This window comes from Giraffa tippelskirchi, chromosome 11 (assembly GCF_054371585.1).
Source record: "Giraffa tippelskirchi isolate mGirTip1 chromosome 11, T2T-mGirTip1v1.2.pri, whole genome shotgun sequence".
Lineage (NCBI taxonomy): Eukaryota > Metazoa > Chordata > Mammalia > Artiodactyla > Giraffidae > Giraffa > Giraffa tippelskirchi.
This window is the reverse complement of record NC_137285.1, coordinates 18,186,019-18,208,612: the sequence shown is the minus strand read 5'-3', so window position 1 is coordinate 18,208,612 and position 22,594 is coordinate 18,186,019. Positions and strand designations below refer to the sequence as shown.

Sequence of the window (22,594 nt, the reverse complement as noted above, 5' to 3'; positions counted from 1 at the left end):
CCCAAACCTCAAGTCTTCTCTTTCTTGATTTATTTCCTTGTTATAATAGAGAATGTTCCTGAAAATAGGGACTTGGATAATATATTTTTGTGAATCTTGCTTGTTTCAAACTGTCTTTATTCCGTCCTCATATGTGATCAATAATTTGACTAAATAATGAATTCTGGTTGAAAATCTTTTTCCCTGAGAAATTTGAAGGCAGTATTCTATTGTCTTCTGGTATTCATTGGGCTTCCCTGGTGACTCTGCTGCTGCTGCTGCTGCTAAGTCGCTTCAGTCGTGTCCGACTCTGTGTGACCCCATAGACGGCAGCCCACCAGGCTCCGCCGTCCCTGGGATTCTCCAGGCAAGAACACTGGAGTGGGTTGCCATTTCCCTCTCCAATGCATGAAAATGAAAAGTGAAAGTGAAGTCGCTCAGCCGTGTCCAACTCTTCGCGACCTCGTGGACTGCAACCTACCAGGCTCCTCCATCCATGGGATTTTCCAGGCAAGAGTACTGGAGTGGGTTGCCATTTCCTTCTCTGTCCCTGGTGGCTCAGTAATAAAGAATTTGCCTGCCAGTGCAAGAGACTAAGAGACTCAGGTTCGATCACTGTGTTGAGAAGCTCACCTGGAGGAGGGCATGGCAACCTACTCCAGTATTCTTGCCTGCAGAATCCCATGGACAGAAGAGACTGGCCGGCTACAGTTCAAAGGGTCCCAAAGTGTAGGACATGACTGAAGCAACTGAGTACACACACACTCACTAGTATTCATTGTTGGTGTCTGAGGCTGTTCTGATTCCCAGTCCTTTGATGTGACCTTTCATTGTTATTATTGTCATTTACCTCTTCTTGAAACTTTTAGAATTCTCTCTTTATCTCTAGTTTTCTAAATTTTTAAGATTATATACTTAAGTATAGCTCTTTCTTTCATTGAACTGAGCATTCTGTTAGCTCTTCTAATTTAGAATCTTTTGTTCTTCAGTTTTGGAAAATTTTCTTGTATTATTTCTACCTTTTTTGTCTCTGTGGTCTTCTGGAACTCATTGGTTAGATTTAGGACCTTCTGGATTGATTCTTTAATGTTTATTTACTTTCAAAATGTTTAATTTTTAAAAATTATGTTAAATAAGAATAGTGAAAGTGTGTGTTTGTGTGTGTGTGTTGTATATGAAAGGCATCCCTTATGGCTCAGAGAGTGAAGAATCTGCCTGCCATGTGGGAGACCTGGGTTCTGTCCCTGGGTTGGGAAGATCCCCTGGAAGAGGGCATGGCAACCTACTCCAGTATTCTTGCCTGGAGAATCCCCATGGACAGAGAAGCCTCAGTTGAGTTCAGTGGCTCAGTTGTGTCTGACTCTGCAACTCCATGGACTGCAGCACTCTAGGCTTCCCTGTCCATCACCAACAAAACTTTGTGCACACCAGGACCCAGGAGAAAGGACCAGTGACCCCACAAGAGACTGAGCCTGTGAGTGTCCAGGAGTCTCCAGCAGAGGCATGGGTCGACAGTGGCCTGCTGCGGGGTCAGTGGCACTGAATACAACAGTCCTGGGAGCCGTGGGGCATGCTGGCATAAGTCTTTTTGAAGGAGGACTGCCATTACTGCCATTACCCCTACCATAGTTTGGCCTCAGGCCAAACTACAGGGAGGGAAAAGAGTCCTACCCATCAACATAAAATTGGATTAAAGATTCACTGAGCATGGCCCTGCCCATCAGAGCAAGGCCCAAATTCCCCCACAGTGAGTCCCTCCCATCAGGAAGCTTCCACCAGCCTCTTATCCTTATACATCAGAGGGCAGACAGAATGAAAACCACAATCACAGAAAACTAACTAAACTGATCACATGGATCACAGCCTTGTCTATCTCAATGAAACTATGAGCCAAGCCATGTAGGAACACCCAAGACGGATGGGTCATGGTAGAGAGTTCTGACAAAATGTGATCCACTGGAGAAGTGGCAAACCACTTCAGTATTCTTGCCTTGAGAACCCCACAAACAGTATGAAAAGGACAGGGACAGAAGAGCCTGGCAGGCTATAGTCCATGGAGTTGCAAATAGTTGGACATGACTGAGTGACTAAGCACATACTTTGATTACTCAGCGTATAAAAACAACACTTTTAAGATTCCTTATCCCATCCAGTTTCCATCTCTCCCATCATGAGTTAAGTTTTTATCCTTCTCTGATTTTTATTTACTGTTTGACTACTCATTTGTATCCCTAAACAGTATATTATTTAGTTTCCCTAAGCAATACTACTAATGGGAGAATTCTCTATTTATTCTGTAACTTGCTTTTTTGGCTCTACATTATTTCTTGAACCTATAAGTGTTTCTTTTGATTGTATATACTATATTGTATGAATATATAACAGTTATGGCATGTTTTCCAATTTTTTGCTATTGCAGTGTTTCTCTCAATATTATTATATATGTCTCCCTGTGACTATGAACAAGGGTTTTTGGAGGGTAGTGTTTCCTAACTTTTTTCACAACATGGCACTTAAAGTAAATAGTTACTATTTAGCATACTGAGATAAAAGGACAAGGCTGCTTATAGCGGAGGATGACTGGCCTGGGAGTTCTTTATAATATCTTGTCCAGCTGCTGCAGAGTCTAAGTGGATTAATATGTGGGCACACCTGAACTGTTTGTGCCACATGAGTGTCGTGGAGCACACCCCATTTAGGAAGACCTGCTCTGGAGCAGTGCTTTTCAAAGTGTGGTCTGAAGACCTGTTCTAGTCCACAAACTGTTAGCTACCAATCCACAACCATGTAAATTAGGAGGGAGCATTTAGGAACATCTAAATAGGAAGTCAAGAAACACCTGGAGTAACAGGCAAATTTGGCCTTGGAATACAGAATGAAGCAGGGCAAAGTCTAATAGAGTTCTGCCAAGAAAACACACTGGTCATAGCAAACACCCTCTTCTGACAACACAAGAGAAGACTCTACACATGGACATCACCAGATGGCCAACACCGAAATCAGATTGATTATATACTTTGCAGCCAAAGATGGAGAAGCTCTATACAGTCAGCAAAAACAAGACCGGGAGCTCACTGTGGCTCAGATCATGAACTCCTTATTACCAAATTCAGACTTAGGTTGAAGAAAGTGGGGAAAACCACTAGACCATTCAAGTATGACCTAAATCAAATCCCTTATGACTATACAGTGGAAGTGAAAAATAGATTTAACGGACTAGATCTGATAGACAGAGTGCCTGATGAACTATGGACCGAGGTTCATGACATTGTACAGGAGACAGGAATCAAGACCATCACCAAGAAAAAGAAATGCAAAAAAGCAAAATGGCTGTCTGAGGAGGCCTTATAAATAGCTGTGAGAAGAAGAGAAGCAAAAAGCAAAGGAGAAAAGGAAAGATATACCCATTTGAATGCAGAATTCCAAAGAATAGCAAGGAGAGATAAGAAAGTCTTCCTCAGTGATCAGTGCAAAGAAATAGAGGCAAACAATAGAATGGGAATGACTAGAGATCTCTTCAAGAAAATAAAAGATTCCAAGGGAACTTTTCATGCAAAGATGGGCTCAAGAAAGGACAGAAATGGCATGGACCTGACAGAAGCAGAAGATATTAAGAAGAGGTGGCAAGAATACACAGAAGAACTGTACAAAAAAGATCTTCACGACCCAGATATTCATGATGGTGTGATCACTCACCTAGAGCCAGACATCCTGGAATGTGAAGTCAAGTGGACCTTAGGAAGTATCACTACGAACAAAGCTGATGGAGGTGATGGAATTCCAGTTGAGCTATTTCAAATTCTCAAAGATGATGGTGTGAAACCACTGCACTCAATATGCCAGCAAATTTGGAAAACTCAGCAGTGGCCACAGGACTGGAAAAGGTCAGTTTTCATTCCAATCCCAAAGAAAGGCAATGCCAAAGAATGCTCAAACTACCACACAATTGCACTCATCTCACACGCTAGTAAAGTAATGCTCAAAATTCTCCAAGCCAGGCTTCAGCAATACATGAACCATTAACTTCAGATGTTCAAGCTGGTTTTAAAAAAGGAACCAGAGATCAAATTGCCGACATCCTCTGGATCATCAAAAAAGCAAGAGAGTTCCAGAAAAACATCTATTTCTGCTTTATTGACTATGCCAAAGCCTTTGACTGTGTGGATCACAATAAACTGGAAAATTCTGAAAGAGATGGGAATACCAGACCACCTGACCTGCCTCTTGAGAAACCTGTGTGCAGGTCAGGAAGCAACAGTTAGAACTGGACGTGGAACAACAGACTGGTTCCAAATAGGGAAAGGGGTAGGTCAAGGCTGTATATTGTCACCCTGCTTATTTAACCTATATGCAGAGTACATCATGAGAAACATTGGGCTGGAGGAAGCACAAGCTGGAATCAAGATTGCTGGGAGAAATATCAATAACCTCAGCTACGCAGATGACACCACTCTTATGGCAGAAAGTAAAGAAGAACTAAAGAGCCTCTTGATGAAAGTGAAACAAGAGAGTGAAAAAGTTGGCTTAAAGCTCAACGTTCAGAAAACTAAGATCATGGCATCCGGTCCCATCACTTCATGGCAAATAGATCGGGAAACAGTGGAAACAGTGACAGGCTTTATATTTTTGGGCTCCAAAGTCACTGCTGATGGTGCTTGCAGCCATGAAATTAAAAGACGTTTACTCCTTGGGAGGAAAGTTATGGCCAATCTAGATAGCATATTTAAAAGCAGAGACATTACTTTGTCAACAAAGGTCTGTGTAGTCAAGACTATGGTTTTTCCAGTAGTCATGTATGGATGTGAGAGTTGGACGGTTAAGAAAGCTGAGTGCCAAAAAATTGATGCTTTTGAACTGTGGTGTTGGAGAAGACTCTTGAGAGTCCCTTGGACTGCAAGGAGATCCAACCAGTCCATCCGAAAGGAGATCAGTCCTGGGTGTTCCTTGGAAGGACTGATGTTGAAGCTGAAACTCCAATATTTTGGCCACCTGATGTGAAGAGATGACTCATTTGAAATGACCCTGATGCTGGGAAAGATTGAGGGCAGGAGGAGAAGGGGACGACAGAGGATGAGACAGTTGGATGGCATCACCGACTCAATGGACATGATTTTGGGTAAACTCCGGGAGTTGATGATGGACAGGGAGTCCTGGCGTGCTGCGATTCATGGGGTCGTAAAGAGTTGGACACGACTGAGCGACTGAACTGAACTGAACTATGGTTTTAATTTGCATCACTGATTATAAATGAGGTCAGACATCTTTTAATATGCTTATTGGCCACTTTGGGTTTTCTTTTCTATGAAGTGACTATTCAAGTATTTTATCCATTTTCCTATTGAGTTATTTGCCTTTCTCTCGTTGATTTGTGGGTTTAATTTATGTATTTTTGGATATAAATTCTTTATTGGATTAACGTGTTACAAATATATTCTTCCCAACTTGTGACTTATATTCTTAATCTCTTAATATATATTTTGATGAACAGAAGTTCTCAATTTTAGCAAAATCAAGTTTATCAATGTCCATTTTCAATGTGTGCGTGTTCTGTTTCAGAAATCCTTTCCTATCTCAATAATCATAGTGATATTTTCCTATATTCTAGATTTTTAGTTCTCGTTTTCACATTTAAATCTATATAACCCAGTTGGAATTGATTTTTATACACTATGAAGTAAGGGCTCCATTAATTGAGAATTTTATTCTTTTCTTAAATTGAAGTATAGTTGTTAGTTTCAGCGTTAGTTGTACAGCAGAATGATTCAGTTACATACGTATTTTCAGATTCTTTTCCATAATAGGTTATTCTAAGATAAATTCAATATATCCCTGTGCTATAGTAAATCCTTGTTATTTATCTGACCCTGACTACTTTTCCCCTAGGTAGTTTGTCCAGTGAATGTCAAATAACCAATCAGCATAGAGCACATTGAGTAATCAGTAGGTTTGTTCTTTCACAAAAACATTTATAGCTTTTAGTTTTTAAAAATAGTTCCAGAGCACAGCAAGATAGAGAAGGGGAAGATTGGCCTAGATAATACAGAGGATAGCAGATGAACAGGATTGATTTCATTTTGGGCACTTGCCCAGGACACTTTTAATAGAACATATAGTTACTCTGAGGATTCTGAATCTGTGGTTATATCAGGCTTACACATTTATTCTTTTAAAGGAAAAATTGCAAGTTATTAGATTCTAGGTACATTGGTCTGACTTAAATTTTATAAACAGTTTTTGTAATCCAGCCATTGACAAATTTGCTGTGTGTGGGCTAGATTCCTTAATATTAAAACTAACTCAATCATGGATAGAGAAATATTATGAACTTCCTTCTTCTAAATCACAATGTGTTCATCATTTCTTTCAAAGTTTAAGTCATTTAAAAAGATGTCTAAACAATGAATTAGTGGGTTATTTTTATGTGAAGAATTTTTAATCTTACTGTTTTTAAGGACTTTCTTTGTATATTCAGGAATCAAGTCTTTAAGGAAAAAAAAAAAAAACCTAAATTTTAGAAATGTTCTCCTTCCTATTTTGCTATCTTATAGTTTATTGGGTTGGCCAAAAAGTTTGTTTGGATTTTTCCATAACATCCTACAGAAAAACCCAAACTAACTTTTTGACCAACCCAAGAGAATTACTGACCTTAGATTTAGCCTATTTTTAGGAGGTAAAATACCACATGGTAATAGAGCTTTCATTAAATAGTGGCTTTGAATGAATTTTCCTGTTTTTCTGTTTTCTAAAGCTTCAGTAATACATTCATTTACTTTTATTACTTATAAAATTATTTATTAACCCCCTAATTATCCTTACAAAGAACTGGGCATTAAAAAGATTAAGATTATTAAAGAATTTTCACATTGTAGGTAATATAGAGGTTTACTTTTGTTTTGAAGTGATGCATTTAAGTATAATAGGGCAGATTCTTACTATGGACATTTTTAAAAGAATGTAGTTAAAAGGTTGGAGCAGAAAAATTACTTTATGTAGTAAAAAAAAAATCTGAAAATTCTTAGTACTAATGGTGCATAAGAGAAAGTGATTTTTTAAAGTATTCTGTTCTGTTTTAGAAATACTAGAAAATTTTCAAATTTGTCTCTTATATTGAGTGATACTTTTAAGGAGCCAGTGCTTCAGGACCTTTACACCTGCTGTTTCTACTACTTGGAATGCTCTTCCCTGCTTATTTCTCCTTCCTCTAACATACTCCTGCTACTTCAGTCTTGCTTAAATTATTTTTGAGAAATTTTTCATAACTCACCTCTTTAAAATTCCAAGCCTCCCCCCACACACACACATTTTCTACCTTGGTCCCAACCCAGGTTAAACTCCTGTTATTTATTTTCAGGGCCCCTTCACTGCTTCATAATGTTCATTATGGTTGTGAATATCAGTTCAGTGTTTATTTTCCCCACTATTTCTTAAGCTTGTTAAGGGCAGGATACGTATCTTGTTTAGAGTTGTATTCTCAGTGTCTGCCCAGTGCCTATGTAATAGTTAATAAATAGTACTTGATAAGTAAATTCCTTTAAATGTTCATTTCATGTGCTTTTCCAAACTCTAGTTGGTATTGTTTAATAATGGGGTCTTTCCATTAGAGTAGTTACAATTATTAGTAGGCCAACAGCTGAATTAAGCAACTATGAGTTCCCACTAATTTGGAGTATTTTTAGCTTTTGAACATTTGGGATGAGTTTCAGATGCTTCTTAGGGTATATGGTCACAGTACCTTTCTTAAATGATAAATAATAACTGCAAATGTTGACTATTCTCATTGGTTATATTAATCCCAGTAGATCCAGGGTCACCAAAATAGTACAGTACATAAGAGAGAAAATGATAAGACCGTAGCCAGAATTGGTCTTCCACTTTTTTCTTCTTCTTTTTAACCTTTTTAACTTTGATAGGATTGAAGTTTCTGTTGTCCAAATCCTTATTGTAAAGCTCACAATGAATAGCTTTTGTATAAGGATTTACAGTATTTAATGGGTCCAAAAAATCAAAATGTACACAAAGTATTTTAATTGAGCAGCTATTCTTTCCAACTTTTTAATAAAACTAAGTTATTGTTCTGTATTTGTGACGTGCATGTTTGAAAGTAGAAAAGAAAATGTTTGTAATACATTGAGGTTATATATAATATTTAGCAACTACTTTTCTACTTATTAAACTACACATTGTGTTCTTTTGCAGTTCAAGCGATATGTCAGTAAACTTCGAAGCAAAAGTACAGTTTTCAAAAAGAAACATCAAATAATAGCTGAATTTAAGGCTGAATTTGGTCTCTTGCAGAGGACAGAAGAACTTCTTAAGCAACGTCATGAAAATATTCAACATCAACTGGTAATACAGAATTATATTGAGGTTCTAAAAGTACAAATGCCTAGAGGTTTATAAGTTGTAGCTTCATACTGAAGTCATTGTTTTTATTAGAAAAACCATAAAATTATTCATTTTTTCTGATTAATTGTAGAGGTGACCTGTAAGCTGATTCATGTACTTTGCTGTAGCAATGAGTGCTTTTTTATGTGTGCTGGACTTTGGGATAATTAATAGAAGTTGAATTCCAAGTAGCTTTTCTTTTGGTTAGCTAGCTAATATAACAAAAATGATCATACCAGGAGATTGACTATAATTTATTTATTTATCATGGCCTACTAGGCAGAAATCTAGGTAGCCACTTCCGTGGAGCTATGGAAAGATATATTCAGGGAAGATTCTATATGGAAGTTTGCCTTCAGGCTTGGTTCCCTGTATACTTGTGCCTTGGTTGTGAAAAAAAGTTCAACCCAGAGAGATCCCTCTAGCAACAAAGCTATTCTTGTTGTGGGTGCCAGTTTCTCTGAGTTTTCTTGATTTGGCTTTTTTTTTTTTCTTTCTTTCACCCATGTGGAAACTATGTCATCATGTGATGTTGGCTTGCATGCATGCATGCTAAGTTGCTTCAGGCATATCTGACTCTTTGCGACCCCATGGACTATATAGCCCACCAGCCTGTCTGTCCATGGGATTCTTCAGGCAAGAATACTGAAGTGGGTTGGATGTTGGCTTACCAGCTACCAATAATCTGTTAGAGGTTAATGAAATTTCAACCAGTTGTGGTTAGCTGGCAATATGAATTTTTCTCATGCTGTTGAATATTGTTTGCTTCTAGGAAACTAAAGATTGAACATTTACAGTACATCAAACATAGGTTCTAACAGAAGTAACTTTTAAAATTGATATGTAGCAACTGCATTACTGCTCACTTCAAAGTATTTTCTAATTTTCATTGTGATTTCTTTGACCTATGGTTACTGCTTAAAACCAAACATTTGGGGATTTTCTAGTTACCTTTCTGTTATTGATTTCTAGTTTATTTCTGCTATGACCAAAGAACATACTCTGTGATTTCAGTTCTTTGAAAATTTTGAATGTTGCATTATGGCCTAGCATGTGGCCTATCTTGATCATTGTTCCGTGCACAGTTGAGAAGAATATATATTATGTTGAAGATGGTGTTCCATATATGTCAATTCAGTCCAGTATGTTAACCATGATACTCAAATCTAATGTGTTTCTATTGACATTTTCATCTGCTTGTCCCACCAATTATTGAGAAAGATGTTTTACAATATCTGTGATCTTTCTCTTTTTAGTTCCATCAGTTTTTGCTGTACATCTTTCCTTAAGCCTCTTAGAAGCAGAGCCTGAGAAGGGAATACTTGGTACAAGTGATTTTCTGAGGGAGGGAGTACCTTCAGAAGAAAGGGAATGAGGGAAGCAAGTGGAGCAGTAGAAAAAAGCCAAACAAGGGTGTATTTTTTAAGTTTATTTTTAATTAGAGGATAATTGTTTTACAATACTGTGTTGGTTTCTGCCATACATCAACATGAATCAGCCATAGGTGTACATATGAAGGATGTATTCTTGACTGAAAACAGCTTCATTTTGATCCCGTGAGGAACATTTGGGCACAGATTGGGCCATGGAGTTAGATTCCACCTTGAAGCAAGGGGTCTGGCCTTTTATACTCCCGTATCAGTCAGTCATCAGCTGTGGTAGGGTGATGAGGCCTAGATGAGTCAGCTCCCATTGGGCCAAGAGCATGTTCGGGAGAAGGGGCAACTGTGAGGCATTAGCAATCAGCACTCATAGCAGCTTGCAGATGAGGTCTGAGTGGGGCACCAACAACATCCTCTATAACCCATCCCTTGCACTGAGATCTTCTTGTTTCTCATGTTAAAGTCACTCCATCCTGGTATTTCTTCTATAGGATTACAGTTGATCAGAATTTCTAGGAAAATTTAGGAGAGTTAGTGGGACAAATTAAAACTCTCTTTGCTGCATTTGGTCCCAAAGACATAACTAACACTCAATATCTCCTTCCTCTACCATCCATCCTAGATTCCCCACACCTTTAGCTAGCACCTCCAGTGGTCTAGATGGTGTACTTGGTGGGATGACTCAGTCCCTCATTCCTCAGAGCTATGAGATTCTAGTAACAATGCCATTCTCAGGCTGTGGTTGCTACACCTACCCATTTACTGGTAAAACTGGGCAGGAGAGTACCAAGATATGCCATAATGGATCACATGAATGCCAAATATATTCCTATCTGTCCCCCATTATATAGCAACATCAGTATAGCCTTAAGGTATCCTGCCAATAAATCACTCCTTTTTTTGCCTGCTGGTCTTTGGGCATGAGAAGCCCATGTGACAGGATGGTGGCCAGAGGATTAAGTTTAGAGGGCCTGTCAGTGTGCCTTCTGGTAAAACCATGCCCATTCTGGAAATCAGAACATTTATACCCACAGAGCCTAAAGTTGTGCCTCTTCTGTTGTGGACATTCTCCAGTGGCTATATACATGTGATGAAGAGATCTTCACACTTGGTGTTAATTCTTATAGCTCGGTCCACATGCCTCCTCCCCAGACTTCCTTGTCCCTAGTCATTCAGTCTTGCTCTGTTGCTTCCTCCAGGCCCCTGACCAACAAGCTAAGCCATTTGTCACTGCCCAGAGGATACAAGATAATCTGGGGTTTTAAGATTCTCAAGTGAATCTATCCAATTATTCCCCTTTCAGACTCAGCACACATTCTCTTCCCTATCAGAGCCCTGACTTTGACATGGGATATATTCAGCCTTCTATGAAGTTTTGCCAGGATTAAGTCCTGTCCCTTGTTTTCAGTTTTCTCTGCTCTGTAGCCATAGAAAATGAGGGTTTCTTTAAACCTTCTAAGGAAGTTCTCTGACCTTATTGCTTTGCATTAAATCACTGATTAATGGATTTGAGCCTGTCATTTGAGCTTAGCAACAGCCCCCCTGATTTCATAGTCTTACAGTTACTGTTTATTTATGCTTCTCAAATACCAGCAACATTGCACCAGCTAGTACCTTCCTGTGATAGTTCAGGTCCTCCAAGAAGCATCACCCAGATTGGTTTAAATGTACAAGAGATTTATGTAGGAAGTATTTGTGAAGGGTAGAGGAAATTGGGCAGGAGGAGGCAGGGAAAGATGTTAGGCTCTAATGCAAGTCTGATATCTATGAAGGAAGAAGGAGGAAGGAGGATTGGGGAGGAAGAAACTCAGGCTGCAGGCTATTTTAAGGACATTTTGGTTAGGAAGATGGGGAGTTCCTGAGCCAGTCACCAATAAGAGGAGTTCCCTGTCAGGAGGGAATGGGTTAGCCGCTGGTAACAGCCTGGGGGAAGCATGGCCTTGGTATGAACATGATGGTGGAGACAGAGAGCCAGCAGTAATGGCTGTCATTCAGCTTTGTTCCTCTCAGCAGACTCTCTTGAAGGAGAGTCAGGCAATCCATTGTCATGACCACCATAATACCTTCCACCTATTTTCTGCCCTAGTTGACAAGTCTTAACAATTGTACTGCTATAAATTTGGAAAACTCAGCAGTGGCCATAGAACTAGAAAAGGTCAGTTTTCATTCCAATCCCAAAGAAAGGCAATGCCAAAGAATGCTCAAACTACCGCACATTTGCACTCATCTCACACGCTAGTAAAGTAATGCTCAAAATTCTCCAAGCCAGGCTTCAGCAATACGTGAACCATGAACTTCCAGATGTTCAAGCTGGTTTTAGAAAAGGCAGAAGAACCAGAGATCAAATTGCCAACACCCACTGGATCATCGAAAAAGTAAGAGAGTTCCAGAAAAACATCTATTTCTGCTTTATTGACTATGCCAACACCTTTGACTGCGTGGATCACAATAAACTGTGGAAAATTCTGAAAGAGATGGGAATACCAGACCACCTGACCTGCTTCTTGAGAAACCTGTATGCAAGTCAGGAAGCAACAGTTAGAACTGGACATGGAACAACAGACTGGTTCCAAATAGGAAAAGGAGTACATCAAGGCTGTATATTGTCACCCTACTTATTTAACTTATATGCAGAGTACATCATGAGAAACACTGGGCTGGAGGAAGCACAAGCCGGGATCAAGATTGCCGGGAGAAATATCAATAACCTCAGATATGCAGATGACACCACCCTTATGGCACCCTTATGACTTTATGACTAACATCCAAAAAAGATGTCCTTTTCATTATAGGGGACTGGAATGCAAAAGTAGGAAGTCAAGAAACACCTGGCGTAACAGGCAAGTTTGGCCTTGGAGTAAAGAATGAAGCAGGGCAAAGGCTAATAGAGTTTTGCCACGAGAATGCACTGGTAATAGCAAACACCCTATTCCAACAACACAAGAGAAGACTCTACACGTGGACATCACCAGATGGTCAACACCGAAATCAGATTGATTATATTCTTTGCAGCCAAAGATGGAGAAGCTCTATACAGTCAGCAAAAACAAGACCGGGAGCAGACTGTGGCTCGGATCATGAACTGCTTATTGCCAAATTCAGACTTAAATTGAAGAAAGTAGGGAAAACCACTAGACCATTCAGGTATGACCTAGATCAAATCCCTTATGAGTATACTGTGGAAGTGACAAATAGATTTAAGGGTCTAGACCTGATAGACAGAGTACCTGATGAACTATGGACAGAGGTTCGTGACATTGTACAGGAGACAGGGATCAGGAGAATCCCCATGGAAAGGAAATGCAGAAAAGCAAAATGGCTGTCTGAGGAGGCCTTACAGATAGCTTGGAAGAGACGAGAAGCGAAAAGCAAAGGAGAAAAGGAAAGCTATTCCCATCTGAATGCAAAGTTCCAAAGAATAGCAAGGAGAGATAAGAAAGCCTTCCTCAACAATCAGTGCAAAGAAATAGAGGAAAACAACAGATTGGGAAAGACTAGAGATCTCTTCAAGAAAATTAGAGATACCAAAGGAACATTTCATGCAAAGATGGGCTCGATAAAGGACAGAAATGGTATGGACCTAACAGAAGCAGAAGATATTAAGAAGAGGTGGCAAGAATACACAGAAGAACTGTACAAAAAAGATCTTCACAACCCAGATAATCACGATGCTGTGATCACTCACCTAGAGCCAGACATCCTGGAATGTGAAGTCAAGTGGGCCTTAGAAAGCATCACTACGAACAAAGCTAGTGGAGGTGATGGAATTCCCGTTGAGCTATTTCAAATCCTCAAAGGTGATGCTGTGAAAGTGCTGCACTCGATACGCCAGCAAATCTGGAAAACTCAGCAGTGGCCACAGGACTGGAAGAGGTCAGTATTCATTCCAATCCCAAAGAAAGGCAATGCCAAAGAATGCTCAATCTACCGCACAATTGCACTCATCTCACATGCTAGTAAAGTAATGCTCAAAATTCTCCAAGCCAGGCTTCAGCAATACGTGAACCGTGAACTTCCAGATGTTCAAGCTGGTTTTAGAAAAGGCAGAGGAACCAGAGATCAAATTGCCAATATCCGCTGGATCATTGAAAAAGCAAGAGAGTTCCAGAAAAACATCTATTTCTGCTTTATTGACTATGCCAAAGCCTTTGACTGTGTGGATCACAATAAACTGTGGAAAATTCTGAAAGAGATGGGAATACCAGACCATTTGACCTGCTTCTTGAGAAACCTGTATGCAGGTCAGGAAGCAACAGTTAGAACTGGACATAAAACAACAGACTGGTTCCAAATAGGAAAAGGAGTACGTCAAGGCTGTATATTGTCACCCTGCTTATTTAACTTCTATTCAGGGTACATCATGAGAAACCCTGGGCTGGAAGAAACACAAGCTGGAATCAAGATTGCCGGGAGAAATATCAATAACCTCAGATATGCGGATGACACCACCCTTATGGCAGAAAGTGAAGAAGAACTAAAGAGCCTCTTGATGAAGGTGAAAGAGGAGAGTGAAAAAGTTGGCTTAAAGCTCAACGTTCAGAAAACTAAGATCATGGCATCTGGTCCCATCACTTCATGGGAAATAGATGGGGAAACAGTGGAAACAGTGTCAGACTTTATTTTTTTGAGCTCCAAAATCACTGCTGATGGTGATTGCAGCCATGAAATTAAAAGACGCTTACTCCTTGGAAGGAAGGTTATGGCCAACCTTGATAGCATATTTAAAAGCAGAGACATTACTTTGCCAACAAAAGTCCGTCTAGTCAAGGCTATGGTTTTTCCAGTGGTCATGTATGGATGTGAGAGTTGGACGGTGAAGAAAGCTGAGCGCCGAAGAATTGATGCTTTTGAACTGTGGTGTTGGAGAAGACTCTTGAGAGTCCCTTGGACTGCAAGGAGATCCAATCAATCCATCCTAAAAGAGATCAATCCTGGGTGTTCATTGGAAGGTGTGATGTTGAATCTGAAACTCCAATACTTTGGGCACCTCATGTGAAGTGTTGACTCATTGGAAAAGACCCTAATGCTGGGTAGGATTGAGGGCAGGAGGAGAAGGGGATGACAGAGGATGAGATGGCTGGATGGCATCACCAACTCGATGGGCATGAGTTTGGGTAGACTCCGGGAGTTGGTGATGGACAGGTATGCTGCAATTCATGGGGTTGCAAAGAGTCAGACACGACAGAGTGACTGAACTGAACTGAACATGCCCAAGACTAATACTACTATACTTGCCCCCAGTCAGAGGGCCCTCTGCCTCGTTCATCCAGTGAGTGATCCAACCCTAGAAGCCAGGTTTGATCAGGTTCTCTAGAAGCAGAACCTGAAACAAGAATTCTTGTTCCTCCTCACATGATTAATTTAGTGAGTGCTCTTAGGAGAAAGGAAGTGAAGGAAACAGGATGAGGCAAAGAGGAAAAAGTGGATTCAGTTGGAGTCCAGTTTCATTGTGATTGCATAAGGAGCTCTGGAGCATAAATTGCATCACAAAGTTGGTCTCATCTTTAGGCAAGAGGGCTGCCCCCTTTGGGTCCCTGCGTCAGTCAGTCATTTGCTATGGATCCTCTCACCACTCAAGAGGTGGTGTGACACAGTTCCTGTTCAGCCAAGGGTACACTTTGAGGAAGGGACAATTGTAAACCATCAAAATACCAATTCTCACAAGATCTAGGGGCTGGGTACACTGACACAGTAAGCAGATCAGGACAGAGCACCCACAGTATCCACTGTAGGTATCCTGAGATTAGTCCATATGAATTTATTATAGTTACCTTCCTATTGGCAGTGTTTGTTTGACATGATAGATAACTCCCTCTTCCTGTAAAATTGTGTCTTTACTTGTCTTCTAGCACACTACACTCTCCTTGTTTTTCTTTACTAACACTACTGTTTCTACTCCATGGCTGATTTCTTCCCACTTCTTCAAAGCCTAGATGTCGGAGTCCCCCAGGCTTAGGCCTTGCATCTCTTCTCTGCCCTCAGTCCCTTGGTGATCTTATTCTCTTATGGCTTTAAAGACATTGTCTGTGCAGACAACTCACAAATTTGTATCTCCAGCCTAGATCACTTCTCAAATTCCAATCTTGTGCATGTAACATCTTGAACTGTCTATTGGATTTCTGCTAGATAATATAGATTTTTTTTTAACACATCCAAACTTAAACTTCTGATCTTCACTACTCCTTCACCTGTTCTCCTGAGTCTTCCTCATCTCAACAAATAGCAACTCCATTCTCTCAGTTCTTCAGGCCAAAACACCCTGGAGTCATCTTTACCCCTCACTTTCCTTCACATCCTAACGTGTCATAATATCTTCTTGGAGGGACTTCCCTGGCAGTCCGGTGGTTGAAAATTCGCCTGCCAATGCTGGGAACTTGGATTCAATCCCTGGTCTGGGAACTAAGATCCCACATGCCACAGAACAGCTAAGCCCGTGCGCCACAACTAATGAGTTCAAGTTCTAGAGCCTGTGAGCCGCAACCACTGTGCTGCAGCTACTGAAGTCCACATGCCGTAGAGCCTGTGCTTCACAATAAGAGAAGCCCACATACCACAACTAGAGAGTAGCCCTGGCTTGCCGCAACTTACAGAAAGTCCAAGCGCAGCAACCAAGACCCAGTGCAGCCAGAAATAATATAAATATATATATATACACACACACATATCTTGTTGGATCTATCTTTAAAATATATGCAGAACCGCTTCTCATCACCTCTGTTACCCCCATCTGCTTCATACTATCATCATCTCTAACTTGAATTACTGGAATTGTCTTCTGACTGATTTCTCTGCCCCTCCCCTTGTCCCTCTATAGTTTGATCTCATTCAGCATAGATGTTAAAGTTTTCACTTAAAAACTCCTTTACTCTGAACGTACCAACAAGTCTCCCATTCCATTTAAAGTAAGTCCAAGCTCCTTCACTGGCCTAAAACACAACAATATAATTTATCATCAAAACTAGGACACTTTTCAGAATGCAAAGGACAATAGATGTAAACTGATACTGTCTCAGCTAACCAGCAAAGTCCTATATGATCCCTCCCCTCCACCTCTGTTTTAAGCTCCCCCTGTCTAATTGTTTATTGAAAGGGCCAAGCATGCCTCTGTGCTGGGCTATTCTCAGTCGTGTCCAAGGATTGTAGTCCCCTGGTCCCCAGGACTGTGACCCCAAGGACTGTAATTCACCAGGCTCCTCTGTCCGTGGGATTTCCCAGGCAAGGATACTAGAGTAGATTGCCATTTCCTACTCCAGGGGATCTTCCCAACCCAGGGATTGAACCTATGTCTTCTGCATTGGCAGGCGGATTCTTTACCGCTGTGCCACCTGGGAAGTCCCCAAGTACATACCTATTTCATGTCTTTTGCACTTGTTGATCCCCTGGGTATCTCTATGACTTGCTCCCTCACTTCCTTCAGAACTTCACTTAGGTGTCATCTTCTCAGGGAGACCTTGTCTAACCACCTTGTTACTTAAGATTCCAACCCTACTCTTCCCTCACACTGTATGTATTTTAGTTGTTTACCTATTGCCCATTTGCTCTCACTAGAAGTTAGCTCTGTGAGGGAAGGGATTTTTTTCCCTGGTTTTTTCTTTTTTTCACTGCAGTATATCTGGTGCCTACAACTGTGTTCTTGTTCAGTTTCTAAGTTTTGTCTTACTCATTGACTGCGGAACACCAGGCTTCCCTGTCCTTCACTTTCTCCCAAAGCTTCCTCAGGTTCATCTCCATTTGAGTCGGTGGTGCTATCTAACCATCCATTCTCTGCCACCCCTGTCTCCTTTTGTCTTCAGTCTTTCCCAGCATCAGAGTCTTTTCCAATGAGTCAGCTCTTTGCATCAGGTGGCTAAAGTATTAGAGCTTCAGCTTCAGCATCAGTCCTTCTAGTGAATATTCAGGGTTGATTTCCTTTAGGATTGACTGGTTTGATCTCCTTGCAGGCCAAGGGACTCTCAAGAGTCTTCTCCAGCACAATTCAAAAGCATCAATTCTTTGGCATTCAGCCAACTCTCACATTCATACATTACTACTGGAAAAACGATAGCTTTGACTCTATGGACCTTTGTTGGCAAAGTGATGTCTCTGCTTTTTCATTCGCTGCCTAGGTCTGTCATAGGTTTCCTTCCAAGGAGCAAGTGCCTTTTAATTTTACGGCTGCAGTCACCATCCACAGTGATTCAAGAGCGTAAGAAAATACAATCTGTCACTGCTTCCACTTTTTCCCCTTCTATTTGCCGTGAAGTGATGGGACTAGATGCCATGATCTGTGATTTTTCAATGTTGAGTTTTAAGCCAGCTTTTTCCACTCTCCTCCTTTGCCCTCATCAAGAGACTGTTTAGTTCTTCTAAAGAGCCTAGAACTGTACTTGGCACATTAATAAATACTAGATAAGTGAGCAAATATGTACAGTTTTTCACTTGAGATCATTCATTCACCAAATATTTAATGAGTGCATCCTGTGTTTTAGCTTCTATGCCAAGTACATAGCATTATGCTGAAGTCTAAAATTATAATTACTTCCTATGCCCCTGAAGATGCTATAGTAAAATTTAGTATAAGTTTTTAAAATATAAAGGAATATAATTATTGTTGAAGTCAATAAAGATTGTTGACTAAATTCCTTTATTTTACTTACAACTTTATTGTTATGTATTAAATCTATATACTTCTTATGGAATCATCAAGGTTTGACATCAATTCTGTGGACTCTTGTTTTTTACACCTATTTTTATTCTTTACTTTCAGCAAACTATTGAGGAGAAAAGGGGTATATCTGGATATAGTTACACCCAAGAAGAACTAGAACGAGTGTCTGCTCTGAAGAGTGAAGTTGATGAAATGAAAGGACGAACACTGGATGACATGTCTGAAATGGTGATTACACAGGCTTTGTTTTACACATAGGCTCTAAGGCAGATATTTTTGTGTTTGTTCTGTTTTCAGTGCAACATTCAGATTTTCATTTCTGTGTATTGTTTTCATTATATTCTTTAATCTGTCTTTATCACTCTCTTTTAAATTTTTCCATTCTTATGAGGTTGTTCAATTTGTAATACTTTACATGTTTTGTGGGTTTTGAAGTGTGTAAAAGTTACATAGCATTAAAGAAATATTTAAGATGAAAAAATAAGTTTTCCCAAATTATACTACTTAACTTAATACAGTTATTTCATTTTTGTGTATGTCCTTAGTTTCTTTCCATGTTTAGGACTGCTATTCAACCAGAATGCACAGATAGAGCTTCATCAGACTTTAAAATGTTGAAATCTTTCATTATTGGTAAACAGCTGCTGCCCCAAACTCTCAGAGTACCCACCTCCACCTGTCTTGTCCACATTGTTCCCAGAGCCCTCTAGATTTCACAACATTCCAACTCCTAAAAAGATTAACATTTTGCACAGCAGATGCCTCCAAGACCTGATTCATCTCTATGGCTGGTGTCCGTTGTGATTGGTCATTGCTATACCTTTTGGATTATTAAGTAGTTTGACTATCACTTCATCCATGTTTATGTGCATTTTATATAACCTACATAATTTATATACTTTTAAAAATTAATACAGAATTGTATATCAGCAACTTTGTAATTTGTTTTAGTCCTTCAACTAGATTATAAATATTCTCCCATAATGGTTTGCAGTCTTAATAATTGACATTTTGAATAGTTAAATGATATTCTGTCTTACTGAGAAGTCAATACTTATTAAATGACTTCCCTTTGGTTGGCATTGAAATAATTGATAGTTTTATTCACTTATATAAATACTTTGGTAAATATCTTTATACATATAGTATTTTTGTTCTTTTGAATTCTTTTCTTAGATGTCATATATTTTGTTTAAATGGCAGGTAAAAAAACTAAATTCCCTGGTATCTGAAAAGAAGTCAGCTCTAGCTCCAATTATAAAAGAACTACGACAATTGCGTCAGAAATGCCAAGTAAGATAATTTAGTTTTGTGATACTTTTAATACTCTCTCTTGTTTGAATGTATTAGTTAAAATCCTAGATATTTTACTTGGATAATTCCTGGCAAACAAATCATTATTTTTATATGATTCTGTGAAAGAGAATAATAATGTGACCATCAATGGTTTTTGTTTAACTTATGTTGTTTGTTTTGTCATAAATTTTTGTGCTGGGGAGAGAAGGAGGAGTTTAAGCTAAAATCAAAAGTGCAGCCAAATGAGATTTGTGCTTTAAATAATGTTCATGTCAGAGCTATAAATATGAAGTCACATTCTTCAGTGGCCAGGTGAAAGTTCAGAGTGTGCCAACAAGTGGTGACAAGTTAATGTTAGATTAATGAACTTGCTTTGCTGGGGAGCAGGGTGGGGAACAAATCATGATAACTTATGCTTAAGTGATGAAATACAGTTACTTGGAAGCTAATTCTAGACACTACTTTAAAGATAAACTGTAAGAAGGTAAATGCCCAGATCAGGTGGCCTTCACCATTTGACATTAACAATTGTTATTTTATCATTCTCCATGTAGTAATTTTAGGTTTGAATGTGAGCTGTACTACATGTGCCTAAGGATGAACTATAAAACTCTTCATAAATGCCATCCATTAGAGTCAAGAGAAGCAGAGTGAGCAATCACATGGACCTTGAAATCGGATAGACATTGTTTCCTTTTTTATAGAAAATGCCATGGAGTCTGAGACAGGTTTCAGTTCAGTTCAGTTACTGAGTTGTGTCCAACTCCTTGCAACCCCATGGACTGCAGCACGCCAGGCCTCCCTGTCCATCACCAACTCCCGGAGTTGACTCAAACTCATGTCCATTGAGTCAGTGATGCCATCCAACCATCTCATCCTCTGTCGTCCCCTTCTCCTCCTGCTTTCAATCTTTCCCAGCATCAGGGTCTTTTCCAATGAGTCAGTTCTTCACATCAGGTGGCCGAAGTATTGCAGTTGCAGCTTCAGCATCAGTCCTTCCAATGAATTTTCAGGACTGATTTCCTTTAGGATGGACTGGTTGGATCTCCTTGCAGTCCAAGGGACTCTCAAGATTCTTCTCCAACACCACAGTTCAAAAGCATTAATTCTTCGGTGCTCAGCTTTCTTTATAATCCAACTCTCAGGTTGGTGACAGGTTTAGTGACTTATCCAGTTAGAGAAGGAGGAAATGAGAGAGTTGGAGCTTCACTCTAGCATCTCTAGCATATTTTACATCTTCTGCTTATTTCATTGTACACTCCTGCTGTCACAAGAGAAATGGAATAGAAAAGTCCCAGTTCTCAGGGCTTCATACTGTAATAGGAGAGGTGGAATAAATACAATTGAAATTAGGAAAAACAAAAGATAACCCAACCTAAGAACAGGATAGAAAAAATATAATCAGAATCATATTCCTAACTGATGAGGAAATGGGAAGGAAATGAAGGAAATTAGGAAATTAAATGATTGTCAGGAAGGAAAGTTTCAGAAAAGAGATTTAAAAAAAATTGTAGATCGAAGATATCAATAATTATTTTCATGGGTATATTCTAGTAATTGATTTTCTTAGTGCTTTTCTTGTGTGAGCAACTTGCAGATAAAAAGTGAAAGTGAAAGTCACTCAGTCATGTCCAACACTTTGCGACACCATGGACTGTAGCCCACCATGCTCCTCTGTCCATGGAATTCTCCAGGCCAGAGTGGAGTGGCTACTGGAGTGGGTAGCCATTCCCTTCTCCAGGGGATCTTGCCAACCCAGTGATTGAACCCAGGTCTCCCGAATTGCAGGCAGATTCTTTATCATCTGAGCTACCAGAGAAGCCCAAAGGGAACAGTTATATGTATTTCTAGTGATGATAAAATTTCTCTATAATAGTATTAATAAAATATAGTAAAAATAAATCTGTTTGTAAATACAGGCATACTTTATTGCATTTTTTACAAATTAAGGATTTGTAGCAACCCTGCATTGAGTAAGTCTGTTGGTGCCATTTTCCAACATTTGCTTACTTCATGTCTTTGATTTTGGTAACTCTTGCAGTATTTCCAACTTTTTCATTATGTTTGTTATGGTAATCTGTGCTCACTGATCTTTGATGTTACTATTGCCAAAAGATTGACTTCCTGAAGGCTCAGATGATGGGTAGCATTTTTTAGCAATAAAGTATTTTGAAGTTAAGGTATATACATTTTTTAGACATAATGCTATTGCACACTTAACAGACCACAGTATAGTATAAACATAACTTTATATATACTGGGAAACCAAGACATTCATGTGATTCACTTTATTGTAATATTCACTTTTTTGCAGTGGTCTGAGGCAGTATACAGTCAGGAAAAAATAAGACCAGGAGCTGACTGTGACTCAGATCATGAACTCCTTATTGCCAAATTCAGACTTAAATTGAAGAAAGTAGGGGAAACCACTAGACCATTCAGGTATGACCTAAAACAAATCCCTTACGATTCTACAGTGGAAGTGACAAATAGATTCAAGGGATTAGATCTGATAGAGTACCTGAGGAACTATGAACGGAGGTTCATGACATTGTACAGGAGGCAGTGATCAAGACCATTACCAAGAAAAAGAAATGCCAAAAAGCAAAGTGGTTGTCTGAGGAGGCCTTACAAATAGCTAAGAAAAAAAGAGAAGCTAAAAGCAAAGGAGAAAAGGAAAGATATACCCATCTGAGTGCAGAGTTCCAAAGAATAGCAAGGAGAGAGAAGAAAGCCTTCCTCAGTATCAGTGCAAAGAAATAGAGGAAAACAATAGAATGGGAAAAACTAGAGATCTCTTCAAGAAAATTAGAGATATCAAGGGAACATTTCATGTAAAGATGGGCAAAATAAAGGACAGAAATGGTATGGACCTAACAGAAGCAGAAGATGTTAAGAAAAAGAT

At 39.5% G+C, this 22,594-nt stretch overlaps 1 protein-coding gene across 24 annotated transcripts in view; it reads left to right on the top strand.

The window, feature by feature from the left end:
* The window catches only part of IFT81 (intraflagellar transport 81), a 253,133-nt gene that overhangs the window by 167,410 nt on the left and 63,129 nt on the right, over window positions 1–22,594 (top strand). For all 24 annotated transcript variants that reach the window (XM_081540013.1, XM_081540022.1, XM_081540024.1 and 21 more), the window contains 3 exons: window positions 8,176–8,325; window positions 18,493–18,621; window positions 19,597–19,686. In XM_081540013.1, the coding sequence (XP_081396139.1) occupies window positions 8,176–8,325; window positions 18,493–18,621; window positions 19,597–19,686 (369 nt within the window). The remainder of the gene's footprint in view (window positions 1–8,175; window positions 8,326–18,492; window positions 18,622–19,596; window positions 19,687–22,594) is intronic.